The sequence below is a fragment of the Strongylocentrotus purpuratus genome, unplaced genomic scaffold (genome assembly GCF_000002235.5).
Source record: "Strongylocentrotus purpuratus isolate Spur 01 unplaced genomic scaffold, Spur_5.0 spur5_contig_843, whole genome shotgun sequence".
Taxonomy (NCBI): Eukaryota; Metazoa; Echinodermata; class Echinoidea; order Camarodonta; family Strongylocentrotidae; genus Strongylocentrotus; species Strongylocentrotus purpuratus.
In genome coordinates this window covers 375,942-388,549 of record NW_022145550.1, presented here as the reverse complement: position 1 = coordinate 388,549, position 12,608 = coordinate 375,942, and the positions used below count along the sequence as shown (strand labels likewise).

Here is a 12,608-nt window from a genome sequence, read left to right as displayed (position 1 = left end):
GCATGCAAAAAAGACGAAATTAAAAAAATTAAGTGATCGATATTTCCAGTGTTGATTTAGATATTGATAGTTTAAAAATTTCCAAATATGCAGATGACACGACATTATTTGTGGAATCTATTAATGATATACAATACATTATGAATGAAATTCACGTTTTTGGAGACTATGCAGGTCCGAAAATAAATTGGAATAAGACATTATGGAACTCCCAAAGAGATAAAATTAAACATTATGTAATTATAAGTGATATCGAAAATGGTGGATTGAATATGATTGATATTGCTAGTAAAATATCTTCACTTCGTTAAGCATGGATATCTCGTTTTTTTTTTTAATGATAACTACTCTTATTGGAAAAATATGTTAGATACTGGTCCTATAAAATAGGGGGTTTGCCACTTTGTTTACATTTCAATTGTCATATAAAGGATATTAATTTATTATGCTCTAAACATAATTTGCCAGAATTCTATGTAGATCTTTTTTGTGCTTGGTCAGAACTAAAATTCATTGATATGTTTAATAAAGAAATATTCCAAATGAAATTATTTGGAAAAATAGTAACATTACCTTTAAAAAAAATAAAATTGTGTTACCGAGAATGGCAAGATGTCGGTTTATCAAAAATTCATAATTTTATTACAAATGGTATTTGGAATGACTCTACATTACTAAATACAAAAGTGAAAGCACAACAGATTTTATTTGATTTTAAATATACAACATTAAAGAAAGTATTTCCGCAGTATTGGTTGGACAGATTAAGCTATGATTTTGAACAAGAATGTGATATTTCGAATATATTATAGAAATAGAAACCGGGGATAAAGTGAATGTTTTTGTTATGAAAGTGAAAGATTACTATCGTTTGTTAATACGTAAAAAGTCAAGAGAACAAAATACAATTTACATTTGGAATTCCTTTTTTAGCTTTGGATTATGGCTTTTTTTGGAAGGATGTATTTTTATTTTTCAAGATGAGGCATAGGTTTATTGCCTCAAAAGAAAACTTATATAAATGGCAAATTGTTAATAATAATTTATGCAACTCTTGTGGACAAGGTAACTCAACTTTTCATTTTATGTTATATTGCAAGGATGTGACTTTGTTTTGGAAAATAATATGTAATTTGATATTTAATCTATTCCAAAAGAAATACAAATAGACCAAAGATAATAGTTGGAAGCAAGAAATATTCACTTCTGAATGTTATTTTAAATTATGCGCAATATGCAATTTATAAATGTTACGTTAAAAAGATTGTTAATGGTTCTGTTTACTACCCGCATACTTTTTTTCTTCTTCAAGTCGTTGCTAAGATTATTTTTAAGATATGAATGTGTTAGCAAAGAAAATAATACTAAGCTGGAAGAATTGTTGAATATACTTTACATTTTAGCCTATGTTATGTCTCACTCAACCATTGAGTTATTAATGTAAATATATATTGATATTATGGAAATAAAAACCTCGCTTGAGGATAAGAGAAAAAAATAATATCAACCCTATTCAAACAAGAGATTCAAGTTTGGTCAATCTATTTGTTCATTAGTTTAATGCATAATAATGACTGAATTCGACTTATCTACTGTATCTCTTTATTTTTCTTATCGAATGACGAATTCGAATGACGAAAGCGATTGCAGAATGACGAAAGTGATCCATTTAATTATACGTTGGCAGCCTAGCTTGGCAATGTTTGATATTTCTTTTGGGACATTAGTAGAGTTAACATTTTGAAATAGATTGAAAAAAAAGGAAATGCATGAACAAATACGAATTTGAAAACAACGTTTTCAAAAAAAAACAGAACGAAAATGTGAAGGTGAATGAAAAGCAAAGTTGTTTAAAGATATGGTCATGTTATGGTTATGCGATTGCATTGTGAAAGAAACGTTGTGGAATCGATCAGAAAAGGTTGATCCTCTAGCATATGTATTGGTGTGTACTGCAAGGTTCTGGAATCATCAAAACGATAAGAAATTTGGCCCAGTCTTCGTAAAGTTACGAGCACTGTACACAGAAAAATGTATATTGGACTACGCACACGTGCGCGACACGTGCGTTTATCTCTCACAGTCCAATAGATAAACTAATTTACCAAATATATCAATTAGTAGGTGGTTTCCCGGCAAAATTGCTATCACCATGTATTAGTCAAAACATATTCTTCTTCACATGATTGGTAATAAGAGCTTCCATTTCATTTTTTGAAATTGGGGCGTTTCCAATACTGGTCTTTAACTTTTAATGGAGGGAATTCCTTTATTACAAGGGGAAAAACATGCTCGGGAGATTTGTAAAAGGTAAAAAGACAAACATCAATGACTCAAATTAATCTTCGTAGCTTGTTTACTTTAATCTTCGCATTAACGCGCCCTTTATTGACACGAAGGAGATATTGATATTGATATAACTTACTTTTGGGAGGGAACTCTGAACTGTTTATCTTATCATTTGACCACCACCAAGCACTTGTGATAAGCACACATGTAAGATCTGTCCGAATGCGATGCACTTGACAGCAATTATTTATGATATTGGTTAGTCATTTTTACATAATGCTCTGGTTTCGTTGTTAATTCTCATTCCGCTAACTGCAATCATCAGCATAACATCGTCGTTTTTTTCACTCCGGTTGTGAAATATATATACATTTGTCAATGGCAAATGGATATTTCAAAAGAAGGTTTTGAAATAGTAACGGTTAATTAAGGCGTTGAATTTCAGACAAGAATCAGGGTTGGGGGCAGATGTTAGCTGTGGTTATAGTACTTACGCAGGGGCGTATACTAGTTGGTTATTTCATTATTGCACGCGTGTGAAGGAAAGATGGAATTCCTCCATAGGGCCGTAACAGCCGGAGACATTGCAAACGTAGAAATATTATTGAACAAAGGAGCTGATGTAAATGCAAGGAATAGCCACGGTCTGACACCTATCTACATTGCGGCAGAAAGTGGTGATCTCGATGTTGTCAATTGCCTGATCAATAAAGGAGCTGAAGTGAACAAAGGCAACATTGATGGCTACACTGCTTTCCACCGTGCGACACTCAACTGTCAACTTCATTTGATGAAATTTCTGATTAGTCATGGAGCTAATGTGAACATTGGTAGTAAAGATGGTATGACCGCTTTGCACATCGCTGCAAGAAGTGGCAAAATTGATATCGTTCAATATGTCATTGGTCAAGGAGCTGAAGTCAATAAGGAAACCATTGATGGATACACTGCTTTACACCATGCTTCAGAGAGGGGTCAACTTGGTGTACTTGAATATCTGCTCAACAGAGGAGCTGATGTCAATAAGTGCGACGCAGACGGTTGTTCTGCTTTATACATTGCTGCAGAGAAGGGTCATATCGATATCATCAAACGCCTAACCAGACAAGGTGTTGATGTAAATCAATGCAACAACAGAGGTAGAACATGTACTTGCACTGCTGCATGGAATGGCCATCTTGATGTCGTAAGGTATCTTATTGATAGGAGGGCTGATTTCAAAAGCTGCGATAATGAAGGTTGGAGTCCCTTGACGAGTGCCACATGGAATGGGCATGTTGATGTCATTAGCTTTTTAATCAACCAAGGAGCTGATGTGAATGAAGGCGATAAGGATGGATGGACTGCCTTACATATTGCTGCGCAGAATGGCAACGTGGACATCACCCAATTCCTAATCAACAAAGGGGCTAAACTCAATAAGGTCGACAAAGACGGTGTGACCGCCCTGTTCACTGCTTCGCAGCATAGTCATCTCCGTGTTACAGAATGTCTCATAAACAATGGAGCTGATGCGAATATCTGCAGCAAGAACGGTAACACTGCTTTACATCTTGCAGTAATGAACGGTGACATTGATGTAATGAAGCATTTTATCAGTCAAGTAACGGACGTGAATAAGGGCGATAGTAGTGGAATTACGCCGCTGCACATTGCTGCACGAACTGGACATGTTGGTGCAACCAAATGTCTTATAGATGAAGGTGCCAATATCATGACGGCCAATGATGATGGCTCTACTGCCTTATACCTTGCGGCAATGGATGGTCACGTTGATGTCACCGAGTGCCTAGTAAGTCACGGCGCTGACGTGAATGAATGTAGCAAGGATGGATGGACTGCTTTGCACAAAAGTGCAGAGAAAGGTTACCTTGAAATCACCAAGTATCTAATCAGTCAGGGAGCTGATGTTAACATAAGTACAAACGAAGGCTGGACGCCAATAAACATTGCTGCAGAATATGGCCATCTTGATGTCCTCAAATATCTGAAGACCAATGGAGGTGATCTGAACAAAGGCAGTCACAACGATGACACCCCATTTCTCACTGCAGCATTACATGGGCATTTAGAGATAGTTGAATATCTCATTACGCAAGGAGCTGATGTGAATAAGGGTAATAATGTCGGTAGGACTGCATTACGTAACGCTGCGTGGAATGGCCATCTCCATGTCACTAAATGCTTAATCAGTAATGATGCCGACGTGAAAAAGGGACAGAATGACGAAAGGACTGCTTTGCATGCTGCTGCCTGGAATGGCCATTTAGATGTCGCAAAATGTCTAATTACTCACGGAGCTGAGGTAAACAAGGTTACCGACGATGGGAGGACCTCCCTACGCAGTGCTGCATGGCATGGCCACCTGGATGTAGCAAAATATCTGGTCACTGAAGGGGCTGATATAAATAGGAGCGATAGTGATGGTTGGACACCACTAACAATTGCATTACAGAGAAAGCATCCACATGTTGCCGAATATCTAATCAATACAGGAGCAGATGTGAATACGATAAAGAATATTGGAACAAATGCATTACACTTAGCTGCGTTGAATGGCTATCTTGAGATTACCAAGTATTTACTCGGTGTAGGAGTTGATGTGAATAGATGCGCTAGTGACAGTTCTACCGCTTTGTATGTTGCTGCACAAAATGGACATGCCAGTATTGTGGAATATTTGATTTCTCAAGGGGCCGATGTACAAAAGGGCCTAGACAACGGTTTCACTGCCTTACACATTGCAGCCGAGAAGGGTCATCTGGATGTTGCCAAAATACTAACCAATAATGGAGCTGAGGTCAATAAGTGCAACACAGAGAAAAGGACAGCCTTGCACACGGCAGCATTGTATGGGCAACTACTGGTCACAGAGCTCCTAATGAAGAAAGGCGGGACAGTTGACATGGATGATGAAGACGGATGGGCTGCCCTGAATCTCTCTTCACAAAATGGTCATGCCGATGTCGTCAAATATCTAATCACACAGGGAGCTGACGTTAACAAGGGAAACAATGTTGGCAGAACTGCCTTACGAAGTGCTGCTTGGAATGGTCATCTTCAAGTCATCAAATGCCTTATCACTAATGGTGCCGATGTAAATAAGGGAAACAATGACGACAGAACTGCATTACACGCTGCTGCTTGGAATGGTCATTTGGATGTCATCGAATTTCTGGTTAGTCAAGGAGCCGACGTAACTAAAGTTAACAGCGACGGAAGAACCCCCTTAAGAAGTGCTGCATGGAATGGACACCTCGAAATAGTGAAATATTTGGTCGTAAAGGGTGCTGATGTAAACAGAAGCGACGATGCTGGCTGGACACCTTTGATGATTTCTTTACAGAACAACCATATACACGCTACCGAGTATCTAATCAATCAGGAAGCTGATATAAACAAGGTCAACAACAATGGTACTACTGCATTACACTTATCCGCGTGGAAAAATCATCTCGCGCTCACCAAAAACCTTCTCGACCGTGGTGCTAATTTGAAAGAGAGCGATAACGAGGGAAGAAACGCATTACATATTGCTACACAGAATGGTCATCTTGACATAGTGCAATATCTAATCAGTCAAGGAGCTGATGTGAATAAAAGCGATAGTAATAAATGTACACCGTTACATGTTGCTGCAGGGAATGAACATTATGACGTAATACAATGTTTGCTGAGACATGAAGCTGATGTAAATAAGGGTGACGTCGATGGAAATACTGCGTTACACTATGCAGCGCGGAATGGTCATGTTGCGATCATCAAATATCTAGTAAGTCAGGAAGCCGACACAAGCAAGCATAACGACAAGGGTTGGATTGCCTTACACAGTGCAGCAAAAAATGGTCACATAAATGTAATTAAGTTTCTTATCAGTCATGGAAGCGATGTTAATCACGGAGACAAGAATGGAGCCACTCCACTGCACGTCGCCTCGGTGAATGGTCATCCGGATGTTACCAACTTTCTGATTAACCACGGAGCTGATGTAAATATTGGCGATAAAAATGGTTCAAATGCATTGCACGCTGCTGCAGCAAGTGGTCGTCTCAGGGTTACAAAATGCCTCATCAACCAAGGAGCTGCCGTGAATAAGGGTGATAACGACGGATGGACTGCCTTACACCATGCATTCCAAAACGGCCACCTAGAAGTATTTGTATTCCTACTGTCACAAGGGAGCAATATGAATGACTTGAACATCGATGGACACGCAGTTCGGGATCAACACAACTCAAACGTTACTGGTTCTTTGACAACTTGCTCGAGGGTATGTATAAAATCTGCCTAGCTTACTTAAAAATGAATTATTTAGTTCTAAAACATGTTTTATTCATAATTTCGTCAATGTTAGTTCTGAGAGAAACAATTACTACTTTTTTTTAATATTTTACGTTATCGATTAGAAGTGAAACCTTTTTTTTGTAAATTGCATATTTTGGAAATTGAATATTGATCCACCATACGCAGCGTTAGCAAAGAAACTTCTATACAGTATAAGTATAATCAATCAACGTTACTTTGACAGCTGGAATGTCCTTTTTTAATCCTTACTTTACTTACCTCTATTTTCCACAAGTCATCGCTTTTTCTACTTTCTTATGAATAACATGTGTCTACACTACAAGCATATCAAGCTACGATCATGGAAACAATCTTTCCAAGGACATGATTTTAATAATATACCAAATACGTAAACTGTTCATAATAATGAGTGCTGTCTAATTGTGTCTTCGTGTATGTTGGAATCAGCCTCTATTTACAACATATAAAATATTTTTTTTTTTCTATATTTATGTTAAAAAGAATAACGTCAATCAACGTGATCAGAACGGTTTTGCCGCTATTCACCACGCAATACATTATGGCTACACCTCGGTGATTGAGACGTTGATATCCCATGGGTCAGACATCAACATCCAGTCCAACGATGACCAGACGTGCCTGCATTATGCCATCAAACTCTGCTACCGAGAGGATGTACATGTGGAACTTACAGAGTCACTCAAAAAGGTACCACGGTTTAATATCAATCTTGGTTATCATATTTAGGGAGGAGTACTACTACAACTTAAGGCATCATCTAAGGGAGTCAGGGAGCATATAGTATTGCGGGAAATATATAAACTCTGCAATTCCGCACAATGATGAATCTTATTATGCAGAATGCCATAACGTATACTATATACTTAAACGTTTTGTTTCTGTTTTATGGATAAATAACAAGTCGAATGTTTAGTAACGTAAATAACCGTATTGTTTTGGTGTGTTTCTCGATCAATAGCTTCAGAAATTTCCGTTGAAATTATCGATTGATCAATGATTCTAACAGATATCCACAGACGTCTACCAAAACAGGTTATCAGCGGAGAGGGCGCTTGTGTTCTACCTCTTGGAAAATGGCGCTAATCCCGATGTGAAGGACAATAATGGTAACCTTCCGATTGAGTATGCGAGAGACGAAGAGATCCGACAGATGATATTTTCGAGGTTAATTGTTGTTCAATTTATTACAGATTTATAATTATGTGTGACAAAAATAATACAAGAAATTTCTGAACTATATCATCAGGATGGCTTGGATAATCTAGAAAAGTGTTCTATGACGCACTTAAACCTATTAACCTGTGTGACGGGTGTCTTAGGTGATCAGACACCTTCCAGACACCTTCCTCATATGTATACTGGCAGACTTAAGCTAGCTGCCGAACAGATAATTAAAGTTGGATGTGTCATAAAACTCTTTTTATGTCAAGAAATGCATTATGTACAAATCATGATTGTTTTCATATGCCCTCTAAGTCTTGCAGTATCAAGTTTTAGAACACCATTAGCATTTCCATATAGTCTCGCTGAGTTTTCTATCTAAAAAGAAAGAAAAAGATAACGTCAAAAGTAGCATTTTTCTAACGTGCGACCGAGACCTATTTGGAATCTGTCTCCTTATTGCAATTGTTTTTGCCGTTTCACATGTCCTGTATATTAATGCAGTTATTTCACTGGAGGAATGGCGGGCTTGTACTACTTGCGCTGCTATAAGCAGGAGAAAATAATAAAAAAGAAAATATAATAACATTTAAAAGATGATGGGAGGATGTGACAACTAATGACTTAACTGTTGCATTTTTTCTCCATTACAGGTTACCGTCGATGGAGACAACAAGGAGTTATCTCGGTAAGATAAAGTGAATTTAAAATTGAATTTTACAAAGTAACACATGTAATATACAGACATGTCACATGTAGGTATTGCATGCTCCGCAGTTCAATATAACATGATTTAAACATCGACAAACTAAGAATTTACCCGAGTGCTGTTACATTTCATTGGGACCGCAGGGCGAGGTTGAATATCATTGCACGATCCTCAATTTGGAGATTTATATGTGCGACCGATGAACGCGACAATGCATGTTAGACTCTAGATATTACTTTCATACCAGGTCAGTCTAAATGATGTGAATGCTAATCTAAGTCAGCTTACCAGATTTGAAGCATGCCACGTAGAACTTTTGATCCCCTGTCGAAATATCCCATGCAACAAACAATCAGGAAGAAAGAAAAGAAGCTAAAAAAAAAATTGTAAAAAGAAAGAAAGAAAGAAAAAAAAAAAAAAAAAAAAAAAAAAAAAAATCAATTTTGTTTGGAACATGGGCAGAGTGTTTGTAGACTACGGAAACAGCAAGTTCCATCTGTTCAACTATCCGTATGCCATATGTCAATTCCTCAACAGTCAGTGATTTTTTTTCTTACATTCATCTCATGATTTCATTTCTAAGTTAGATCTAGATCTACTCTTGAGAGTAGACTTTCACCTTACAGACATGAAAGTGTAGCTAAGCAATATCCACGAGCGCTTGGTGTTCAACTCGCCGTCACTCCGGCGCATCTTATGGTCAGCATCCGTTCAGTAACCGCTGAGAACTATGCGGGCGTTAGTAATAACATCATTGGTATGTTGAGCATCCTTTTCACGTTTTAGAGTTACTAATTCAAGGGTTGTGAACTATGCGAAACGCTTTTACTGCAGTGGCTGGCTGGTCAGACCGAGCCATGTTTATGACCATCGTACTTGTACGAATGCGCGCTCGACCAGGCATTAACTATTGCTCTATTAGTAGTGTGTATTTATACGATAGAGCGGTATATTTAAAATTAAATATAAACAATTTCTGTTAAATAAGTATAATAATCAGTATTAATAGCATGGGCAAATTTTGACACTTTTTTTTACTCTGATCGTGCATGATAGTAAGTTTTAGTATGTTCTTTTTTCTTCTTTTTTCTGTTCTTTTGTTCTCGTTTTCCTGTATGTGTGTTTTTAGGGGTAGGCTTTTATATAAGGAATCCCTCCTTTCTGCCTATATCTCAAATGCTCATATAAATTGCCATTGTATTTGTTATCACTTTCTTGTTTTTGTTATAACTCCATTCTGTATTTGTATGTTTTAAATGTTTTTATGAAGAGTGTTGAATAAACTTTGAATTTGAATTTGAATTGCGATGATTGATCAATTTCGTTACCAGAAAACTTGTTGCAAATATCAAACAAACACAATGAAGTACACAACCACCCCACTAGACAATCAGATCAGTTTCATCTACCATAGACCAGAACCGTAACTGCTCAAAAGCCTTTATAATTATATACCGGACCCCAGCTATGGAACTCATTAAATGATAACATTAAATCAACTCCTACTATTTTTTCATTTAAACGTACATGTAGAATTAAACAATAGCTTCTAGATAGATACAATTATTAAAACGAAAAAATCTATAGAGAAAACAGCTTTTGGAACAATAAGAAGAAAACAAGAAAAAAGATAAACCTGTTAGTAAGATGAGACCAAAGCATCGCAAAAGTAACCATAGTGTGTAACGTCCCCGTCCTTCATGCTTTCTCTTCGTTTTCTCATTCTTTCTTTCTTTCTCTCTTCCTCCCTCTCTCTCTCTCTCTTCTCTGCTAGAAAGGTTACCATTTGTTATTATTTCCATTATCTGTAAAATTGTATGTATACACCGATGTTTAAGACAACCTTTTTGTTTTGTAGCGTGGGGGGGGGGGGGGGGGGGGGGGGGCGGGGGTGTAGGATTACCTAAGCATTTTTATATATATTTTTTCTAAATATATTACAGAGCACTTTTTTTTATTTTCAACGGGTCTATAAAATACAAGCTATGCTTTTTTTTAATAAACTCCTCCACTATGTCTCACCACTGTGCCAATTTTAAATGACTTATTTGAATAATTGTATAATTATTTGTCGCATCTTTAGTTAAAGGGACTTGGTAACAATGTTTAGATGAGAGATAATGATGATAAGGTAGTGACTTCAATGTTAGATGTACAATTAAAGATAACCTGAAAGTTTGAGTGAAAACAGACCATTATTAATGATACAAATTGGGAGAAACTGATCTGACCGATTCCTTAATCCTCTCAACTATATTATTACAATTTAATAACATTTTAGGTGAGTGAAACCGTCACAAAGCAATGAATTTGCTGTATATACCATTCCAGACATTTAAGCATCGACGGATTTTTAAAAGCCTGATTTATGTCTTATTTTCATGGGAAAACGGTTGTGTAAATTCATAATGGTTGGGACAATTTATTATTAGTGGGTGTCGCCTTCAGTGAATACCATAAATATCTTTGATGTATGCGATTGTTTGCATGTTATAGGGTTAGTACTGTAGAAGGAATATAATAAGTAACATTTCATACAAAAATTACGCAGTTTTTTTCATCAACCTTCAACAATGTTACCGAGTCACTTTAATAATATGTTATTGAATTTGTATATATTGCAAATTCATTTCATTATGTTATATTATGTGAAAGAAAAAAAAATCACTTATTGTCTGCTAAACTATTATGGCAATAGAGTAACAAGAAAACGATTTATTATCACCGTCAATCACAATATCCTTGATTTAAAAAACAAGTATTTTTATAACTCCACTCCAAACAGAAGATACAAATTATTCACAATTTTTTCCATATTTTTTTTTCCAAAAAAAAATAAAAAATTACAATGCAATAGAAGTATGAAAACACTATTTCAATAGAGTCATTTTTTCATACACAATCTACCGTGCACAAAATCACTTTTAAGTGGCTTCTCTAATATCTAATATTTGTGGTGGTACACAAGTATTAGAAATAGTTATATTTTAGCCGTCTCCGAACCGATTTTGATCAAACAAAGATGATTTTATACAGTAGGCTTGCGGGTGCACCATGTGTGTGTGAGAGAGAGAGAGAGGGAGGGGGGGGGATTGAGGAGTCCTGAAAAGGACTCTCGGTAATCTTTCTTGAGGGTGTGTAGTCCTGAAAAGGACTGATTGTGTAGTCTTGAAAAAGACTGTTGGTTATTTTTCTTAGCTTATAGTTCTAAGGAGAACTATAGCGCTTGGAGAGGATGAGTGGCCGGAGTGGCTCGACGTTTCGAACAGGTTGACTATTCGTCGTCAGGAGTGGAGAATAGCTTTGTTGTTGTTGTTGTTGGGTTTATCGGCGCTATCCATCGATTCCGATGATTTCCGCCAGGCTGTGTGTGAGGGCGCCTTGCTCTCACTTCTGCTGGTCTACGTTTCTGTGATTCTGATACTTGCCCGGTGTGTGAGATAAAGATTTACGTTGACCTTTCTTATTGGCGAAGTGCAAGGTTATGGAGGATTAATGTGCTCGTTACTCATTATTTGTTAGTCATTTAATGTTAGAGCTGGTTGGAATTAATATCATGAAGTTTCGGTGTCAATTTATAGAGTTAATGATAAATAATGTGTCTTATGTTTAATAATAGTATGCGCATACAATAATCGCCTGTCATCATTTATTCATGCTTCGTATGTCCATCATCTCCCCCGTCAGTGGCGGATCCAGGGGGGTGGGGGGCCGGGCCCCCCCCCCCCTTGAAAAAAAAACATGTAAAATCACGTGATTTTTACCTTTTTGGGGGGTTGGGCCCCCCCCTGGCGCTCAAGGGGGGGGGGGGGGGGGTGCAAATTGAAATTTTTTTGAGGATCAAAAAAAAAAAATGTGCTCACTACCCCCCCCCCCCCCCCCCCCCCCCCCCCCCCCCCACTGAGCGCATTTTTGGCCGGCGCGTTTTTCAAATTTTCGGGAGCAAAAAAAAAAAAAAAAAAAAAAAATGTGCTCTGTACCCCCCCCCCCCCCCCCCCCCCCCCCCCCCACTGAGCGACTTTTCGGCCGGCGCGATTTTCAAATTTTCGGGAGCAAAAAAAAAAAAAGTTGGGCCCCCTCCCCTAAGAAATCCTGGATCCGCGCCTGTCCTCCGTCACTCTGT

General features: G+C 37.5%; 1 protein-coding gene across 1 annotated transcript; it reads left to right on the top strand.

Annotated features, from left to right (window-relative positions):
- The first annotated feature begins 2,836 nt into the window (after positions 1 to 2,836).
- On the top strand, positions 2,837 to 8,478 carry LOC587632 (serine/threonine-protein phosphatase 6 regulatory ankyrin repeat subunit B-like). Its single transcript, XM_030989776.1, has 4 exons — positions 2,837 to 5,467; positions 7,096 to 7,302; positions 7,622 to 7,779; positions 8,430 to 8,478. Exons 1-4 carry the CDS (start codon positions 2,837 to 2,839, stop codon positions 8,476 to 8,478), a joined length of 3,045 nt encoding a protein of 1,014 aa, XP_030845636.1.
- Positions 8,479 to 12,608: the final 4,130 nt, after the last annotated feature.